The 21,312-nt window shown below is 44.4% G+C and overlaps 1 protein-coding gene across 9 annotated transcripts in view; it reads left to right on the forward strand.

The window, feature by feature from the left end:
* Positions 1–21,312, forward strand: part of LOC121658109 (transcription factor COE1) — a 270,763-nt gene that overhangs the window by 15,464 nt on the left and 233,987 nt on the right. For all 9 annotated transcript variants that reach the window (XM_042014571.1, XM_042014572.1, XM_042014573.1 and 6 more), the window contains exon 6: positions 3,507–3,575. In XM_042014571.1, coding sequence (XP_041870505.1) covers positions 3,507–3,575 — 69 coding nt within the window. The remainder of the gene's footprint in view (positions 1–3,506; positions 3,576–21,312) is intronic.

A 21,312-nucleotide genomic window follows, 5' to 3' on the forward strand; every position in this document is an offset into this window, starting at 1 on the left:
GGGCCCCTAATTCCTCATTGTTCATTGTCCCCGGGATACACAAAGCAGGGCTCCTGCACAGGGCACGCGCTGGCCACCGCGCCAGGAGGGGGGATGGCAAGGGAGGGTTCGGGGTGCCAGACACTGGGGTGAGGAGGCTCGTCCTGTGGGCCCGGGCAGTGAGAGTAGAGATGCTCCAGCACATGGAAGGGAAGAGGAGGAGGATGATGGGGAGCAAGAAGGCAGGAGGTCCCCAGAGGGTTGTGGTGAGGAGAAAGGCAGCAGTAAAAGCTGGGGGTGGTGGTGGCGTGTGGAGGAGCAGGATGGGGACAGTGAGGGGCTCAGGAACGAGCCATGAGGATGACAACAGCAGTAGGGTGCTCAGAGATGGGGTGCAGGTGCTGGAAATGATGGGAGGCTGCATACTATCAAGGACTACTTGTTTTAAAAACAAGCAAGCCCCCCCCAGAAAAATCAATTTTTGTAGGCTTTTCCTGTTGGCCAACATGGCGTTGTGTCTGAGCTGTGGCTCCTGGCCCCACCTGGGGAGAGGTGTCGTGGAAGAACAGCAAAGACAAGTCCTCGTCCTCCTGGCTGCAAGGAACTGGCATTCCCTGCTCTTGCACAGAGCCTTGCTGGGAGCTGGAGGGTTTCTGAGTGGTTTGGAGAAGCTCCTGGGAATTTAAAAATTCTTTCAGGGAAAGGAGAAAGGGTGCTGAATATTTAGGAACTTATTTCCAAGTGCTAAGTAGGCACTAAAAGCCAAAGCTTTTGAGGGAAATTGAATTAAAAGCACTTTTAACCAGGTCTGAAACTCAAGATCTGCATGATGTTTTAATTCTCCTCACAGAAAGACTAGAGTGAAGAGGCCTCCAATTCTGCTGTTGGGGGCGGGGGGGGAACACTAAAGGCAGACTAAAATTTAAAATATAATTCTCTAGATCATGAAGGAACATTCAGGGCCTCCTTTCATGCCAGAGAGCCACCAGCTGGTGGGATGTACCAGCCATGCAGCCCCTCCACATCACCCTCAGATGGTGGTCAAGAGTGAGGTGTCCTACTGTCACTATTGGGGTGTGCTTTTGGGAAGGTCAAAATTAAGGGGTCACCTGAGGAGCAGTGAAGGGGTTGCCCTGCTCTCGAAGCCGGGTTGTCCCCACTGGTCAGTGCCTGACTCCATCCCACTCACGGCAGGAGGTGAGACCGAGGTGTCCCTGTCCCCAGGCCCCTGTGGCTGCCTCCCCCTCTGGGTTAATGCCCCGGGAAGGTGCCAGCCTCTGAGCCTGGTGGTGTGTGGATGGTGGTATCTGCCCATCTCGTGCTGGGAGCCTGGGAACCTTTGCCTGCCTGAGTAAGTGTGGCAATTTCTGTCCCTCCAGTCTGCTGGGAGAATGTCAGGACTAGCCCTGATTCGCTTCAGTCACAAGAACTGCATTGTCTTAACTTGTGCCAACTCTGTTTCTAATTACATTTTAATCATTTAAAAATGATTAGCAGTTTTTATTGCCTTGTTTGTGGGTAAATTTTCTCACCCCACACATTCTAGCTGCACTCCAATGACAAGTCCTTTTATAGGCAAAAAAGCCCCCAAACGTCCCCATGACTATTTACCTACAGCATATTTTATTCCTTCCTAAATTTTAATACTTTCAGGGTGCCAAGGCTCTGGCATTTTCTGGTGGATCAATTGTGGTATTGTGCTGTAAAATTAAGCAGTTTTTTTTGGCAATCCCAAACAATGTAGCTTCCACCGAAATGAAGATACTGCACATGTGTTAACTGTGAAAAGTTTCAGCCCTGAATAGCTGCCTTGAAGCTTTTTGCGGTGAAAAGAATTATGTATTTTCCTCTCTTTGAAAACAAAATTATTATTTTTTTTTTAAAGCCATGTTTAAACAGGCTGTTTTTGTAAAAGGCCCCTTTTTTGTTATCTTTAGTGTGGTTAGTTGCTTTATTGCTAATCTTGGTGGGTAACTGTATATTATTCACTCTATTGTTCAGCAACACAAGAGAACCTTTGTCATACTCCCAACAGGGCTATTTATATAGCGTGGCACTTCTGAGGGCTTCTTCCTGCCCTGATGTTCTTCCACCTTCTGGGGAAAGGAAAATAGTTCATCTGAGAGGGAGGGTGAGCAGTGGTCCCTCCCGATAGCTGCTGAAATCCAGGCGAGATGCAGGTCCCTGGGATGCCGCTGGGAACAAACTTAGTGGTTTCCAAAGATTTGGTTGGTTGTGGTTGAGGTTGACCAGAAAGTTTATTGAACAGGGACGTGTGCTCAGGTCTGGCCAGGGAGAGCAGTCGGGGTGGTCCTCACTGCCTGACACTTGGTGCCCCCATGGGATGGCGTCCCTGCAGTCCTGAAGCTGCCCAGGCTTTGTCCAGCAGGTCCTTGGGGACCAAGAAGGACTTGGGAAAGTCAGGAGCTTATTTATTTATTTATTTATTTATTCCTTGAAGCCTTGACTTCAGTGGGGGATTTTCTGTTAAGGGACATCAACAAACAGGAGCTTTCCTTGTGAGATGGGGGTTTCCTCCCTGGGGTGAGTGGGTGGGTGAAATCTAAAGGCTTTGCTGACCTTTGTGGTTGTGATTTGGTCTCTTGGGTTTAGATGGGCTGGTGGGAAGAGCAGGGCAGCTCCCTGCCACAGCTCCAGGGGCACCAGGAGGGATTCCCACCTTGAACAAGAACACGTACCTTGCCTATGAACTCATCTGCAATATATTTATGCCTCCTTACGGAAAACAACCCCTGACAAGGAATCATCAAAAACCAACAATTTGACTTCTCTTAGGAAACAATGAGCCACCTTAGTTCAAAAAGAATCCCAGCCTTGAGGTCAGCCATGGAGCAGTGCTTTGGGAGACGGAGTTTATGTTTCACATGCCTGCTTTGTATCTGACCTGACGCAGGGCACCAGCCTCCAGAGCAGAGCTCTCCGTGGCATTAGTGATCATTAACATGCTCGGAAAACTTGGGGAAACAGGCGCGCTCGAGCGTAAAAAGCTGCTGCTGGTGCTTGCATTTTAGCTCCCCCATTAACACCAGTGTTTCTTACAGGGAGAATAATTGCGCCTTTGGAGTTTGGGGGAAGGTTTGCCAGTAGCTGGGAATTGTGTGGAAGCAGGAATATCTTGTGGATGTGTAACACAAGCGTTAAGCAAATGTAAAAACCAGGCTCAGCAGGGAAAAATCTGCCTTATTTTGTGTGCCAGCGTCTGTGGGACAACTGTTAAACCCCGCGGAAAAGAGGCTACAAATAGGCAGCTCTCCCTGTTTCGGGCGATCCTTGAATTATTATTTGTGAAAGGGGCAAAACCCCTTCTCTTTTTATATTTTCTGTTGCTAACCAGCTGTGCAAGAAGTTAAACATTGTAATTAACCCATATGTGACCCAGTACATTTGACTGATTTGCAGGCAGGGCCGGCAGGGTAACTCGAGCCGGCAATTTGAACCCACCATGTTCGTAATGATGATTTTACAGTGTAATGGTCGCACTAAATCCTTTCGCTTTTGCTCTGTAGCCGCTGTTGTGACAAGAAAAGCTGTGGCAACAGAAATGAGACTCCATCAGATCCAGTGATAATTGACAGGTAAGGACTGCTATTGTTTCCTTCCATTTTTTTTTCCTTCCTCCCTCTCCTCATTATAATGAAACACCTGCCCTGTGTTGCTAATGGGGAAGAATTAGGAGGATATACGGATGAAATTTTGTTTTTTTGATACAGAATTAGTTGTGCTTTGCAGTTGTGATTGCCTTGGAAGGGCCATATGTGGGATAACGTAGGGATACTGGAGCGCCCTGCTCTGTGGAGGGCTCCAGCTCTTGTAACTGATTCATGTGCATAAAGAGGAGATTTTTCTTTCTGACTTTCTGTGACTCAATTCACATGCTATGCCAGGGAAGCTTCAGGAATAAAATAATAATAGTTTGTGATTTATGAAATGTGGTTGGGTGCTTATAAATATTTAACTTTTATTTGAAAAATGTTTGAATCATTATCACTTAGCTACTGTAGTTCTGTTGGACGCAATCCATCTACATTTTAAGGCTTTTATTTATGCATAAAAACAGTTAAGAAAATAGATCTGCAATGTAAGGTTTTTTCCTTCTTATTTTCTCTGGTTGGAATACAATTTTGACTGTATTGTCAGTTGATTCATTAATTTTTGCCTGTCTTAATTATTGTGTTTTTAAACAGATCCATATTGTTAATCTGACATCACTGAGTAAATCATTGTAGTACAATACATCTATTCCAGTTGTTCTGAGCCATGTGTAGTTTCTGTTGCTTGCAAATGATGCAAAATGGTAGCCGAAGAGCCATTTTTACATTTTAATTGTCCAAATGTGTTGTCCAAAGCTGTGTGGGATAGCCAGAGTATTGTGCAGTATTACTCTAGTGGAGTTAAATGGCTACAAAGCACCAAAAGTGTCCGTCAGGGCTGGGGAGAGCAACACCCTGTGAACAGAGGGACCCCAAAGGGAGCTACCCAAACACACAGGGGTGAGGGCACAGAGCATGTGCCTCTCCTTGCATTGCTGTCTGAGTTATGTTTGCTGTATGAAGTTTAAAGTATTTTCCATGCCAGAGCATCCATTTTATGAAAGGAGGTGGGGAGGGTTTGAGATGTTGGGGGCCCCACACGGAGAGCAGTCCAGAGCCTTGTGCTCATCCCAGCTCCCAATTCTTGGATGGGTTGGGTAGGAAAGTGCATATATTGGATGCTTATAGCCTGTGTTTTGATTAGCTGTAATAAGTAATCCTGAGAATGTTTAACTCTCAGAAGATATCCCTACCTATTTTTAACTAGGCATATTTTCATCTTCTCTGAGCACCAGGTAGCAGCAGAGAAAGCGTGTGTGTGTGGGGGGAAAGCCCCACAGTGAAACCTGTACGGAGCTGTGTTTTATAAGCATGCTGCAGAGCTGAACACTATAAACATGGTGTTAGAGTGGCATTTTGAGCGACATGAAAGCTACAAAATTCACATGAATTTTTCATTGTACTGGAAAGTGAGATGTTAGGATGCTAATGGCAGGTTTACAGAAATATTTTGTTTAACTATCTAGTATGCAAAGCTGCCAGTTGCAAATCATTTTAAATTTTGAAAGCCAGAGTTGCTGTCTGTTACATGCTTCCTGCAAAATGAGGAAAATAGGTACAGGAAAAAGCCAGCTCTAGGTTCCTAGCAGTGATCCATTCCTCAGTCTATACATGAATTGATGCAATAGTTACCAATTTTGAAGTTTCTTCGTAAAATGCAAGCTAAACACAACTCAAAGCTGATAATGCAAACCCTGCCTCACCACCTGCACTGAATCAGGCTTGTGAATGGGTTAAGCTTTTAAGTTCTTTGCTTGGTTTTAAATTGTGACTTTGATACAGAAGGTTGATATGACTGTGGTTTGAATAACACTTGATTTTGACCTGTTCCTGTGGGTTGCAATGGCATAAGAAATTTGACTCAGCAGTACTGTAATTAGCCCTCCCCCTGTTTTTGAAACAGGATTGTGTTACCTGGATTGCATTAGTGTGGCTTCTATTGTTGCCGCTTCGCATCTGTCCCAGTAGGGTACTTAAAACCTTTTCTTGGCCAGGGCTAGTTCAAACAATTTAGGCCAAGCAAGTATGTGCTTTTTACAGTTAGTGGCTTTAGTGATGTTTCTAGTGACATTTATCCTATTCGTTTTCTTGTCCCCTTTGGTTTGGAAAGGATGAAGTGATTTATACGGAGCCTTTTTACCTTAAAATGAGTCCTTTATAATCGTTCTATGATTAAAATGCCTGCACAAGTCAGGCCATGTGTTTGGTTGTGCTCCATTGTCACTTCTCCATGCACACAGTTTTTAACTATTATGTCAATTGATATGCAAAGCCATATTTAGTTATTTTTATTTGCATTGAGCTTAGAGAATTCATTTACCATTTGGGCTAAAGCACTCCCGCATGCCTGGTGCTCTGATCAAGTCTTTGCCTATGGATTTAATCTAACTCTTGCATCAAATCCTGTGAATCCACAGACTCTGACCTAACATAGAGTTTAACACAGAATCTATCCATGGGATTTTTGACATATGTACTTACATGGAAATGCTATCCTCCTCTGACAAGTCAGAATACTATCTTGGATTGATTAATTCTCTTTGATGAGGCTGGAGAGACTCGGGATAGAGAGGGCTCTGGCTTTGTGGTGGTTTGGTGAACTTGGAGAAGAGGCTGTTGGGCAACTTCAAAGTTACATGTGTTGTATTCTTCTTCAAACCCTGGATAGATGTGAAATCAAATTGTATATGTCTCTTTAATGAAAATGTGGGTTTAAGAAAGAAAGTCCATAGCTGTGTTTGAAATAGGATATGACTGTTTATAAAATTGTTTTATACTTTGTTCTGTTATAGTATCAGCAGATACAGCGGTGCAAGGGACCTAAAGAAATTTATACTTATATAAAACAGTGATTTAAATTTTCTCTGGAGAACAAAATAAATCTATTATGATTACAGAGCAGTTATCCCAAGGAAGTTTCTTGGAAACCTCTGTGAGTCTGCATCATCTTCTTAGCATAGCCTGTATATTTTATCACTAATCCAGTTACATGTGTTGAGATGAAGATCTGATGAACAGGAACTCATTTTAAAAGGGGTATTATTGTCACAATACAAATGCACAATTCGTCCTATGAGTGCAGTGGCAGGGCTGTATTGTAATCACACTTAAAGAAAACACAGAGTACTTCCTGTTATTAAATTAAATTCTAGATTGATTTAACTTTCAAATTGTAACTCGTATTTGAATTTAAAAGGTTCGCAATAAAATTCCTGTGAAGAAGTTGAATAAATTGTAGTTTTATTACCACTCTGGATATCCTGGTGTCCTAACCTTTTTCCTTACAGTTATCTTAGTTCAATAAATAAAACCTCATTAGACTATTCCCATTTAAACGAGTTTATTAAATTTTACAGGAGTAATTAGCATAAGCTGTGCTAATTTTTCTGGAAGACTAATGAGAGAGCTTCCTAATTAGGTTTGCTTTGTAAGAATCAGAAAAGATGATAATGACAAAAGTCACATAGGGGAGAAAGTGGGGCTTTATGTTATTCCTTGGTTCAGGAAAAAGGCTCCTCTCTTGGCACTCTGTTCCAAACTTTTAAACCCAATTTACCATTGTCAGGACTGATATTTAATGGTGTTACCAGTGCCTGCTGGGGCTTCTTTACCTTTTATGGCTGCATCCAGTAAATAGGAGTCCTACTGACTGATAAAATAGGAATAACCGCTGCAATCCCAAATATAGTGGCAGAAAATATATATACCATATATATCCTATATATCCTGCTTGAGATGTTGTATGGAAAAAGGGCTGAAAACAGGCAGCTGCTGGCTCATCCCAGATTTTGCTTCTTCCCACAGGACTTGAGCAGGCTGATGGCAGTGACCTGGAATTGGCTTTGCTAATATTTACCAATATAGGCAGGGCCTGTAGTGAGAATCTGGCTGCTGTCTATACTGTGGATTAATAATCTTTAGGTGAGGTAGAAGCCAAGGGGCTTTGTGCTGGAGCTCCGAGGAACTGTGTGTCCTGTAGGGGTGGGACACCATGGGGATGGCCAGGGCTTCTTCTGGCCCTGCTCTGGTAATACACTGAAGGTCTTCATGTGGCATTTTGGGTGCAATTTGGGAGCAATGAGGAGGTTTGTGCCTTTCCAGTGCCGTCACAGCTCTTGTCCATGGAGCAGAGGTGGGGACTCTTGGATTGGAGGTTGTAATATTTCCTATGGCTTATTAGATGACACCAAAGTATATTTTAATACATGACCTCCTACCAGTGTCTGAAAGGCCTCTGTGCTTCCAATATGTGCGGGACACTTGTCTGGGCTCTCTGTAACCTGTGCCCAGCACACCCAGCCAACTCACCTACAGATGGGTTTGAAATCTTTCAGCCTGTAACCTGAAAAGTTTTATGTTTGTGGGTAGGATTTCACTGTGCAATGACATGAAAAGTCATTACCTCTGTTTTACCACTTCACAAGTCATCATGTAGTGGATTGTGTTTTACAGGCCTGATCATCTTTTCATCCTAAATACAGGCAGGTGGAAAAGTGACTGGGAGGACTGTATCACACTCCCTGCATCCTCCCCACAAACTGCTGAGGTAGATGTGGCAAATAATGTGTTTTGCAGTAGCTTTCCATGTCTGGAGGGAGGGGGATGGAGATGCAGGCAGAACCTGCCCTCCAGGAGAGGCTCTGGCAAGGGGACAAGGTGGGTTTTGCTTGGGAGGGAACTGCTGAGGGATGCTTTGCTGCAGGGGGTGGGGTCAGTGCTGCAGCTGATCCCCACCAACCTCCAGGGATGTGGGCTTGTCATAGCACTGGTGTCACAGCGAAGTGGCAGGAGATGCCAGGTGCTCTGGCAGTGGCCTCTTGGCAGGAGTGCCAATTCCTGCCCTGTTCTGGTCATATCCTTGTCCTGCTGGCCGTATTGGTACCAGAACCTGGCTGTGTGGAGTCAGGGAAAGCTCTGTCTGCTGGTGTCCTGCTCACCCCAGGGATGGGGCTGTGGGAGCCTGGGGGTCCCATCACTGCTGGGTCCTTGGGTGGGTTTTCCACACAGAAGGAGCAGGAGGGCAGGCATGGAGCACTCTGATAGGCATCCAGACCTAGGTGCAAAATGTCCCTGGGCCTGAATATTTGGCTGGAATTTTGTGTTGGAAAGTGCCCCTGTCATTGCTGTGCCCCTTCCAGAGCCAGATGGGAGTTATTGATCCATCAGGGAGGGAGTCAGAGGAGCAGAAGCTGGGTGACAGAGCTACCCCCAGCACTGCACAGAGATGTCTCCCAGGCTGTCTTTTAATGCTGTGCTGCCTAAAACCCCTGGGCCTCTAAGCAGGGTGTTCAGAGACAGAAATTGGCCTCGAGCACTTCATGTGAGCTCTGGGAGCCTGTGAACCCACACATTTCTGAGAGGGGAGGGACCCAAACACACATCCTCCAGGATTTGGTTGTGATTGATGCAGCTGAGAAGCATTACCCAGAACATTTCCCACATGACTTAGGCAACCAAAGGCATTTTGAGCTGTTGTGAGATAAATGGGAGACTCTGATCACTAGATGCTTCTCACACTGAGATTCAGGCTTGAATGCTTGTCCCTCTACGGGTGCTCCTCATGCATGTGGTGTCAGTCTTCTTTCTGGTGATGAAATCACTGGAGCTGGGGGTAACTTTGCTAGGATTCTTGCAAAAATCTCTTGGTCTCAGCCTGTTGGGGTTGGCACATATTACTGCTGCTTATAAATTCCTTTATTTTGCTCTTGGGGCTGAATGAACTCGGTCAGGGTCAAACCAGCTTCTGCTTATTGTTTGTTTGATTTCTCTTCTCTCTGCCTCCAAGTATAAGAATTTTTGTATGCTCTTACAAGTATTATGCAAAACCTTAATTTGGTCTGAGCTTCACTCAGAAGGTTTGTGAATTTCTCAGCAAACCTGCCCTGAGTTTTCAGTTTGTTATTAAATCCCAAACCAGGCAAGTCTTATGTGGTTTTGGGTTTCACTGCAAACATTTTACACTGCTCTAATAGTTACTTGCTTCTCTCAGTGATGCCTTTTGAATCCACAGCAAGTGTTTGGGGCTTTTGTTAACTGTGATCTTATGCTCAATTATTACTATTTAATATCATTGGTGATGTAGCAGAGGCTCTATTGCAAAGCAGGCTCATTGTGCTGAATGCTCTGTGATTTCTAAGTAGGGAGATGATCCCATTTCTGAAGAGAAATGGTGCTCCTGATGCAGAGTAAAAATTGAGATTTTTCTATTGAGACTAAAAAGCTTGTGTTGAACATCCTGGGGATGAGGGGAACTGAAGACAAGATTACTGCTTTTGGCATTTGACTGTTAGTGCTCATCCATAGCCATGGGCTTGGCCAGTTGTGACTTGAGTGCACACATGGGATGTGCTGGACCTGCAGCTCCGAGGCCCCAAGGTCAGCGTGTCTGTGCCAGGAAGTCCCTTGGGCTCTTCCTGAAAATCTCAGTCCTGCTCAGCAAGGGTTAACAGCTTTAAGAGACTTCACTGGTTTGTTTTAGTCCTCAAAGTCCATCCTGAAGACCCCGTGGATTTTATTGTGCAAAGGAATCTGAGACCTCATGGATTACTCTGCTGTGCTGTTCCAGTGGCAGGATTTGGGTATTTGAGGTTGGAGGTGCTTTAAAAAGTTTGGTGCAGTGACCTCCTGCAGCACCAGGAAAGCTCCGAGTGCTCTGGTCCCAGTAGGAGCCCAGGGCTTGGCAGGGTGATCCATCCCTTTGTTTTTTGTCACAAAACAAAAATTTGTCACAAATGTGCTCTTTTTTGTCACAAAACAAAAATTTGTCACAAATGTGCTCTTCATACCTATTGATTTCTTAATATGAACTCCTACTTCAAAGCATGTCCTGCAGCAGGGAGGATGTGCTGGGCACAGTGGGCTCCCTGGCTCCAAGAAGATCAGTGCCAGCTCTTTTCTCTCAAGAGTGGGGATTTTTTTGGGGAAAAAAAACCCCCATATGTCTATATATATGTATATATACACAGAGTTTCTGGAGTGGATAAATTTCCTCTTCCATCTTAACACCTGATTTATTTCCATATTTGCTGTCGCAGTGGGAATGCATACATGAATAAGAGCAATGGGGAAATGTATTTGCAAAGATCATCCTCAGTTTTAATGCAGATTAGCTAAAATTCTTCTGAACATGAAAAATGGATCTGAGCTCTATCCCAGCGTTTACTGGATAAAAACACAACTCAGGCTTTATTCTGCAGGAGCTGAGGTGTGTGAGTAGTTTTCTTCATGTGAGTTTTCATAAATGTTTGCATGGTACAGCCATCAAAATGTATTCTTATAAGTAATTGGCCACACTTATTAAAATAACTATGTTAAATTCACAGGCACTTCTGCCTGCTGGAAGTATTTAATTTTAATATAATATCTAACTAATAAAGTTAAAAGAGAGTAAGAATGACTTGTAGGTTACTGTGCAAATCAGGACTAAGTTTCTAGAAATGGTTTTAACACCATCCTTGAAAGGCAGCATGTCTCTGTAGTAGCAGTGGGAAATGCTGGTATGATTTTTCCTCTTTCTCTGTAACATCGTGATGTTTTTTTCTGTAACAGTTCTGGAAAAGTACAGAAAAGCCATACAAAGTTCCCAGTGTGTCACATTAGCAACTTTGCATAGGTAGTTTGTGATCAGAATATATTACTGTATCAACTGCATGTTTACTTCTTTTGCTAAGGACAGTATTTTAGAGGTTTTTTTTCTTTTTAAAGTGGAATGAATAATTTTCTACCCACTTTTTGAAAATGGTGTCTGGAAATAGGAAATGTGAATTCAAATTTTTGGTTGTTGTTAATATGTGAATTATATGAAATTAGTTATTAAAAGACTTTATATCAATTCACTGAAATTATATACTGGACTGTAATAAGGTGACCCAGATATAGAGCCTTTCAGAGCAATCATTGAAATGCTATGAACAGTGCTGTTTTGTCTTTGGTTTCTTGCTGCCTCTAAAGGTGTAGGCAGATGAAGATAACTTGAAAAAGAGCTATTTCTCCAATTACAAGCTTTTGTCCAAGAGCAAAGAAAGATTTTTAGACTAACAGCATTCACTATAACAAAATTAAATTCCCTTCATCTGACAAGAAGTGGAGTCTGGCAATAGTTTGGGATTTTTTGTTGGGGCTGGAGCAGCAGCTGCCCTCTGTGCCCCCTGGTTTTCCCAGACAGGGGGTGACCCGAAGCGGGGGGAGAGAGAGGTGGGGAGGGTAGGAGGGCAATGGGTGCTGTCCCCTCCCTTTGGGGACATAATTTCCCCTTCCCGGGGCTCCGGGGAGGGCCAAGGGAGCAGCATCCCACTGCCACCCTCCCTTCCCTGCCCCCGCCGTGCCAGGAGGCCCGGCCAAATCTTTTTGGGTTTGTAACAACACGTCCAATCTGGCATTCCACAACTACGGCATCTCGCTAACGGGCTGAGGCACCAGAGTTCAGTAATGTAATAGAAAAAGTAATGGTGTTAGCTAACACATCCTTAATAAGATATTGTCTGCTGCTCTGCCATATGCTACCGAGCAGGCTTTCCCTCTGTGGGGCTTTTGAGTTCTCTCAATAAGATTATTTCAAATACTCTAATCCTGAATCATTGACATGAATACAAAAGCCTAGTGACATCTAATAGATGCCTCTTAGCTTTGCTTTTCCTCTTGTTCCTTTCCTTTTTCTTCCCTTTTTACCTGACAAAAAGCTTACAGACACTTGGGCTCTGTCTCTCGGTACCAGCATGTGGGTCCCCTCATGAAATATAAAGGAGGAAAAAGGGCTGACATAGGGCTGATAAGCCACAGAGCAAAGGACTATAGAATTAAAAGTAAATGCCAGTAAATCCTGCCCTGTACACTCAGTTGTTCTTTTATTGTTTTCTTTAATTCTTCCAGTGCCATGCTGGGCTAGAAAGAGATGAAAAATGGGGCTACCAAAAAAAAAGAGAAGGTGATGCTACAATGCCAGGGTCTTGCAGGCTTGCTTGATTCTTGGGTTTTCTTAGTGCTCCTCTCACCTTGACTTTCTAATCAGAGTTGCAAACATTCAGCTAAACACATAATTCAATTAGCTGAATGTTTAGGTCATTTTTTTCAAAGATTAATTAAAAAGAAGACACCCTCGAGTGACATGATTGTGACCCTGGAACCGATTAATTTTATATAACTGAACATTAGAAAGACTTAATATTCCAATGTGAGTGTCTAGCAATCAAAAATGATCTCCCTCTTAGTGTTGTCTCCATGACTGTCAGAGGCAGAAAATCATTTTCTGTTCATCTCCTTTTCGACTTTGACAAACTCTTCGTCCGTTGATTCCAAAATCTGCCTTTGGAAAAAGTTACTGGTGCAGGATACAGCCAGTGTCTACAATGGGTTAAAAATAAGCTATTTAAAACACAATACTTTTCCTTCATTTTTTTCCATGGTTCTGCAGGGAGACTCTCAGGCACTCCTGACCAGCATACCCATCAACTTCCACCCAGCTGAGTCAGGTGTCCTCTGTAAACTCCCTCAATATAATCCTTCAGTTGGATTTTTTGGCATCTGCATCACTACATAACCATTGGCTGACTTCCCAGATGTTAAGTCACTTTGATAAGTGGATGTTAAAAACCACTTTACCTAGTTCAAATTTTGTAGAAAGATGACACAAGGAGAGGAGAAATGTGTTCTATATTCATTATAAAGTTCTTCTCTCTGAAAGAAGAATAAAATTAGCCACACTCAGAGCTGTTAAGATCTGATGGTCGCTTCTCCTCCCAGCTGCTCCAGGTGCCTCTGCATCTCCAGCACAGTCCTGCAGGAGCTGGGATTTGGCTGCAGAGAGGAGCCCACCCCCTGGAATATCTTTCTGGGGATTTTACAGGCAAGAGAAGGAAAGGACCTGCAGCTCAGATCAGGATTTACCCCTTTTTAAAGAAAAATGAGGAAATTCGTCTGCGTTACAAAGGAGTGCCCTGGAGTTTTGGGTGATCTGGGGCAGAATTTGTTTCTTATGTTGGGGTTTATGTATTAAAAGCAGATCTGTAAAGCTTTTTTTCTTATCTCTGAGTCTTCCAGTTGGTACCATGGCCTGGTGTTACTGGGCCCTGTTGGCCTCTGAGGCTGCTGAGTGAGGGATGCACAGTGGAAGAGTCTCTGCCCTATGGAGCTCTTTAGGCAAGACAATCCCTAGGCTTTTTTTTTTTTTTTTAAGCACAGTGAGCTCCATAATAGCTCTGGCATTCTGAAAAATGGAATAAACTGTACCGGGGTGTAGGAGGAAAACTTCTCTCTGAACCCCATTATGTGTACATAAATTGTCATCTGTCATGTACCACGTGGCAGGAGAGAGGAACTTTCCTTTTTTTTCCTGAAGGATTGCCCTACTGTGACAATGGTAACTCAATTTGTCAGAAATTACAAGAACATTAATACATCATGCCCTAATGTTTCATTAGTACATTAATACTTTTGAAGTCATCGGAATTTCCCTAATAAATGTCTTCAAAGTTGGCTGGTCATTCATAAATTTGAGTTTTCAGCATTATAATTGTAATTGAGATACCTATTTTCCCTGATTAATCCTCGGAGTTTGTGTGTAACAATCAGCCTTGCTGACAAGCGCACTTGAAAGAATAACACGCTGTTAGTTAATATTTGTGTGATTGCAGAGTGGCATGATTCGGAGGGGAAAAGAAAAAATAGGGAGACTATTCTCGGAGAAACAAAAGAGAATTTTGGGAATGCTTTTTGCCATGGTAACCCAGTTATTGCTCATTAATCTGTCACCTGTGAAACGAGTTCCAGACTCCGACACTCCACAGCGCGGTAGCATCCCGGGGGTCGCGGTACCTGCGGCTGCCCCCGGCTCCGCCAGCGCTGGGCGGCTTCTCCCCACCACCAAATCCCATCGTGTGCCTGGATGGGCCTCAAAGAGGGCGACTCCCTCCCTGCCTGGGCCACCTGGGCTGCCTGGCCCTGCCACCCCCAAAGTAGCTCCCCGGGGAGATGGGGAGCCGGCCCGTGGGCGCCGATGCACTGGCTTCAGGGGCCGCCTGTATCTCCAGAAGGAAGGAAGTTTTTTTCCTTCATTTCCAAGATAAGGTGTCATTCATGAGAGCAGCGTGCTGAACTAATCAGGTTAATTGAGAGGCCCTGAACAGCTCTCATTGAGCGGATCCCTCCTTCCTGCTCAAGGCAGATAGTGCAGACGGAGAGATTACAAGTGCTTTAAACTCTTTCTCTCCATCTCTGAATTTCACACCCATTTCAGGATGATGAGGGTCAGAGCAGATGTGTGACACGGGGGTTGTACAATTTAGCTTTGCTGGGAGCAAGCTTTAATTTTTGTTGTTTGGGTTTTGGTGTGGTTTTTTTCCCTTTTAATCATCATCATTGTGATTATTTTTCAGTGAGGCCAGAGCTTCCCATCTCTCCTGATGCCAGGGACACCCTGCTGATTTACACCAGCTGGAGCGGTGTAAATTACTCTCCTGTTTTGGAAAGATGCAGAGGACATTTGGAAAGATGTAGAAGACTAATGCAGTCGTGTGATTGGCTCTAGATTGACCTGCTCCTGAGTGTTGTTAATATTAAAATTATTTCAGACCTAACTCATGGCAGGGCTGCAGGAAACATTAATTTTAAAAAGATGTTTTCAGTGTTTGAAGCAGATAGCAGCGGGGTTTATTGCTTTTATGGTATCATTTCCCTTTAAACCCTTCTAATCGAAGTGGCTGTACGTAATTTTATTCAAGTTTACCAGAATGTGAAAGCATTTTCCTCTGGATACTCTTGCCAAATTAGGAACAGCCAGGCTCCAGACCTCACTCTAATCTTCCTACTTGCCACAGTCTATTACATTTTCTTTGCAAATATTGTAACTGTTAGGGTGAAGAAGAGAGAATTTTCAGGAAAATAAATTCCCCAAAAGTAGCATGTGTCCCCCCACTTCTCCAAGCTCAGTTTAATTTAAACACAAGCTAAACATGAGCATCGTTGTCCCTGTTGGCCCCCTCCTCTCCCCACCCCCCACCCCGCCCCCCCCCGCTTCTTTTCCTTGGAAGTTTCAGGAATGACTTTAATTATCTCTACAATCAAATTCTCACTGCTGTCCCTGTGAAAGCGTGTAGTCATGGATTGCTGGGATTATTTTCTTTAGCACTTGGGGATAGAGAAACTGGTTGTTTGGAAATGAGAACCAGCTGGGTTCTCAGAGCCGGCGTTTGGAGGGAGCCACTTTGCACAGAAACCCCGGCGCTGAGCAGAGCCTGAGCTCAGCCCCCAAACTGCCCCTGCTGCCTGGGCCACGAGGGATTATGACCTTATCAGGGCTGGGGTGGGTTTTTTTTGTTTGTTTATCTCATTAATATGCATCTCCAGGGTGGCTGCTGCCAGGGCTGGCCTGAACTCCTCCCCAAAGTTTCTGGAGGCAGAGGTGCAATCCCCTTCCTAGCTTCACCTGCCTAAAACAGAGAAAATAAAATTAATTAATAGAAATCAAGCCAAATAACTATATCAGACACAAGTCTGATGTCAGGCAAGCGGGTTAAGGGAGATTAGTGCAACAAAGGGAAGAGCAGAGATAACTTCTGCTATCTTAACATCTTTTGTTGCCCTAGAAGACGAGTTGCAGGGGTGATGTTCTTCCTTTCTTCCAGCTTGGAGAAATTAGTTATTTGTCATACCTTATTAATCTGTTTTAGTGCCGAATTCAATTTAAAATTAGGACCATACTTGTAGACAGAAATTATCTGAGCTATGCTTTTAGCTGAGTGTTTTGTCATAGGGAAAGGCACAGAAATCTTCTTCATTTAGTTATAAGGATGTAAATTCAGAGATATTCCATTGGCTTTAAGGCATCTGCTTCATATTTCTGTCTCTTTAAGAGGGAAGTATTCATTCTTTGGAATACAAGGATTTGTTTCTAGGGTTTATTTACATTTTAAGATGTCAATATAAAATACATGTAAATGTATATTTTCCCCTTACAAGGTTCTCTCACACTCCCTCACACTTGTGTTTCTCTACACACAGTTGTTAGGGTGGTTTCCAGTTTAAATTGTGACTTCTCAATGTTTGAAATGCAATAGTGACTAAATTGGTAGCTTAAGTAAAAAGAAAAGAAATCTTTCTGCTTCTTTTAAAAAAGTTCATTGCAAAGAACATGACTGATCACTGAGCTTTGAACAGCTGGTTATAAATGATTTGATTTCTTTAGTTCATAGAATACAATGACTTTGACTCTATTAATGTCCCTTTTAACACAACTAAATTATTTTTTGAAAGATGAAACCATTTAGCTCTGAACGTATTTAGATCATACCATGACCTAAAATCTCTCATAAATGTTATATACATTTTCACACATGGATTTGTATTTTTGGTGGTTTTTTTTTTTTAATCTGGATTTTCTGTTTGTTTTCTTTTAAATTTAATTTTATTTTTTTCCCCCCCAACTAATAACTGCTGCATTTCCAGTCACTCAAATTTGGACAGAATTTTACTTCCTGTTTCAAAGGTCATGGAAAGCTGACCTCAACAGCAGTGTTGAGGCTGCTGAATTATTCATATCATTGACTTTGTGTCAGCTTCCACATTTGTGCAGAGGGATGTTTTATTCATTTATCTCATTTAGGGACCTGCTCTGCACCTGTTTCTACCATTAAGTACCCTGTAATTTGCATTTGATGCTAATTTAGTTTCATATCAGCCTGGTCCCCTCTTGTTAATTTAATTTTCTAAGACCCTTTTCATTACAGTAGAAATGTTTCCCTCTTTAAAGCAAACATCTATACAAGTAATTGTATAAACTGCCTTTTAAATAATATCTTTTAGAAGATTCCATCGTTTAATTCCTTAATTCCTATAATTAGCCATGGTTTGATTAATGTTTCAAAGGGTTAAATTAAAATGCAGAATTACTCAAATGCATACTTGAATAATTTTCCCTCTGCTGATAACAGTTTCTGCATTGCTGCTTTTATTCTCCTCGTGATTCTGAATATTACATGTACTAACAAGCACTAATTTTCCTTATGTAGTGATTTTCCTATGCTGAGCAATAGCAGGTTTTAATGTACAATTGTTGGAAACTCCACACTGCCAGTGGGATACTTAATTTTTTTTTTTTTTCCCCTTCTGATCGATTATAAACAGTTGAGGAGAAATGCTGTGGCTGAGCTGCTCTGGGTTCCTTTCCAGACTGTAAGAAACTTAGAGATCCTTTATTTTGCCAACAAGCATCGCTGCTGTGTTCTCACAAACAGCGTGATTAGCGCTGATGGCTGCAGAGAATCATTTGGAAATATTTACAACCATCATGCATTTGTTTGTGGAGGTGAAAATTTGCATCTGCTGTGATCCTACAGGGCAAAAATGCTCCGGGGTTGTCACCCCCAGGCACACTGATGCGTGTTCAGTGCAGGAATATGGCACTGGGGTAAATAAATGACCAGAGGGGCTGTAGTGGGAAATCAAGTCCCTTCTCTCCCCTGCGGGTTTATTTAGAACAAGGCTGGATAATTGCAGCGGGGTGGGCGCTGTGCCGGGGGAGGGACACCCCCTCCCCTCCATCTCCAGCCAGGGGAAAGTGGAGATGTTGATTCAGAACTTCCAGAGGTACAAACCCCCCATTCCTTGGTGGCTGTCGGGGAGGGGACGGGGAGATCAGCAGAAACAGGGGCTGGGAGCGCTGGGCAGCTGGGCTTCATTACCCAGCAAAACAGCCCAGGCTAATTCCTCTCTCTGTTTACGGTGGGGAGGGGGAATCGGGGCATCAATCCCACAGGGCTGTCTCCCCAAATTCTTCCATGCCCTCCTGAGAACAGGAGAGATTTGGTGTTTGGCTCTGTGTTGATGCTCCAGCCCGTTGCTGCAGTGCCGTGTGTGGCAGGAAAGATGCAAGTCCTGCATAGGGCATCAGCTTTGCATCAGCTTTTGTTTTGCCCCAGCAGAAGGTGAAACTCCTCCTCTTCCTCCAATTCCCCCCTGAAGTCACGATGAGTTTGGGAAGAGGTGCCTGTGGGTTTGGGATGAAATGAGGCTGCTCTGCCTCTGGAGTCCTGCTCTCAGGTAGTGCCCAGGGCTGCTCCAGGGGCTGAGTTTGGCTGTGATGATCCCAAAAGTGTGTCTTATGTTGCACAACATGCCCCTTAGGTAGATGAGCCTGAGACTTGGGCTCTGGAGCTGCTAATAGCACAAGGATTTAATATTTAAAAACTGAGTTGAAACAAAACCTCTGGTTTTGTGGTTTTTTTTTACTCTTTCTGGTTGCAAGGATGCCTCACAGGCTCTGTTTGTGCTAGCAGAGCCCCCAGACCTGGTGTCAGGGGTCCAAAGTTTGTGTCAGAGGTGCCTCCCTGAGCATTCCCAGTTACAGGAGTACCAGGGCTGAGGGGTGGTTGGACCCGAGTACCTGCAAGCCTCACCTTTCCCATCAGCCCACAAATTCAGATATTCATAATAGCTCCCCCTTTATTTTGTCATATACTCACAATAAAAGCCTCAGAGCTGGGCATTTCCTGAGTATTAATGACCAGCTGGGGTTAATGGCCCTTGCTTGTGCCTTGAGCCATCAGCTCCTCCCGACTGGTCATTAATTCCCAGGAAAAGCCCTCTGTGGAGGTCATTATTGCCTAATTATCTCCATACACTTTAATGCCAGTTTTGACAATGTACAGTCTCATACTTTGAGTTATAGGTACTTTATAATTCATTAAATAGCTTATCATTAAAACTGCAGATGATCTTGATTATTATTTATTAATGTTTTCCCTTTGATTTTTTTTTAAAATCTGATGCTCCCGTTTCTGGAGGGAGGAAGGAAGGGACAAAGGTAGATGGGGTATGGCTCCAATGTCAAAAACTGTCACACAGCAGCTCTCCCTGTCTGGAGGGGTCTTCCCTGGCTTTGAGAAGTCCCAAAGGCATCTGCCAGTGGGTCCCAGATCTCGGTTCAGTGCTCACCTTGCTCAGCCCTTAGCAGAGACTTGAGGAGCAGTGGGATGGCCACCTCTGCTGGAGCTCTGTGTGCTGGCCCTGGAAGCATTGGCAGGATCTGGCCCACAGTTTTGGCAGTCCTTGACTCATTTTTCTCTTCACCCTGGTCCAGATTCAGTCAGGGTTTGCTTTGGGAGCCCTTTCTCACCTCAGTGAGGCTCACAGGCTGAGCTCTGTTGGGGTTCAGGGCTTGGCCCTTTCCCCAGCAGCATCAGGTGCACGATGTGTTTGAGCACGGTGAAGTGGGGTGGGAAATAAGTGGGACAGGTTCAAGCCAAACAAGGGGACTTTAATTTCTGCTTTTTAATAAGACTGTGCATCTCCTCGTCCTGGGAGCAGCTTCTCTTCTTGTCACTCAGGTGTGCTGTGCGTGGCGTGACAGAGCTGCAGGTGCAGAGGCTCAGTGCTCTGCCTGTGTGTGCTGGGAAAGTGCCATACTCAGCCCAGCTCGGGCTCCTCGCTGGAATCACAGCCTGTGGAAACGGCCAGAGGAGCACTGACACTGATTCTAGGGGAATTTACTGTCTTATTTGCCCCAAATGCCCCAATCCTGCAACCTTGTCTAGGTCTTCATTTTCCACTTTTTCTCCCCTGGCTTTACACGTGAAATCTCTGGATAATAGAAAGATAAACCTTTGTGTCTGTGGTTTCTCTGAGGTTTTGCTGTGCAGGAGCCCTGATGAGCATCAAGGGGGGCTGTGACCCTGCTTGGGGGAGCCCTTCTGGACCAGCTTGGGGGCCACGATGCTGCCCTGTGCTCAGGGCAGATTGCAGTGGCAGCAGATCTGTTAGCCAGAAAACCTGTGAGGGTGTTTGCTCCCTGTACTCAGTCATTACTTGTGTTTTAGTTGGTCTTGCCTGACAGCATCAAGTTGTTTCAACAATAATAATAATAATGCAGTTTTGGAGCTGTTTTCTCCATTACCTTCATCTCTGTTGGTTTTGTGTTTGCTGGAGGAAAAGTTGTGTGTGGATGTGAAAATACCGGCCCCATTGAGCCATGCCATCGCCTTTGGAGGAGGCCAAATTTCACCCACTGTATTTACTTTTCTACCTCTGAGCTGTGTTTGTTTACAAAACCTTCTTCTGAACTGCTGTAAACCTCCCAGCCGAGCTGCCTTCTTGTCCCAGTTTGCTCTGGCCTTCTCCAGAAACCAGTCCGTTTTGATTAAAATCATAATGTCATTTGAAAGCAGGGAAGCAAACCAACCCAAAGCCTTGTGCAAAGTTTAAAAGTAGCAAGTTGCTGCCGAGAGGGTAAAAGAAAAAAAAAAAAACCCAACCAAACCCCTTAAAATTCAGACTCAACGGGTCTCCTGTTAGTGCTGTCAGGGAAGTCCAAGGGCTTGAGGCTGATGAAGAGTTACATGCTAAAAAAAAAAAAAAAAGGAAAAAAAAAAAGAGGGCAAAAGGGAGCAGTGTTATTTACTTATTTATTTAAGAGCCTAAAAGATTTATGGTAAAGCTAATTTAGGAGCGCGCTCGGCTCTGCATCCCGGCTGTGCGAGAGCGGCGGAGCGCGGGCAGCGGGAGGCTCCGGGGCCGGCTCCCCCCGGCCGCTCTCAGAGCTGCCTTTGTCGGGGCCGTGAATCGGGGCTCACATCGGGGGCTCGGCGCTGCGGGGCCGGGCCCGTGGCCGGGACCCCCGGGCGGGACAGCGGCGGCTCCGCGGTGCCGCCCGGGAGCGCTCGGGACGGGCCGGGGGGCGCTGCGAGCTCTCCCCTTCCTGCCGCCTCCGCTTTCTTTCTCTCTCCTTTTTCTTTCT

This window comes from Corvus kubaryi, unplaced genomic scaffold (assembly GCF_017639235.1).
Source record: "Corvus kubaryi isolate FWS band 111438036 unplaced genomic scaffold, C.kubaryi_AGA036_p1.0 split2-37374, whole genome shotgun sequence".
NCBI lineage: Eukaryota > Metazoa > Chordata > Aves > Passeriformes > Corvidae > Corvus > Corvus kubaryi.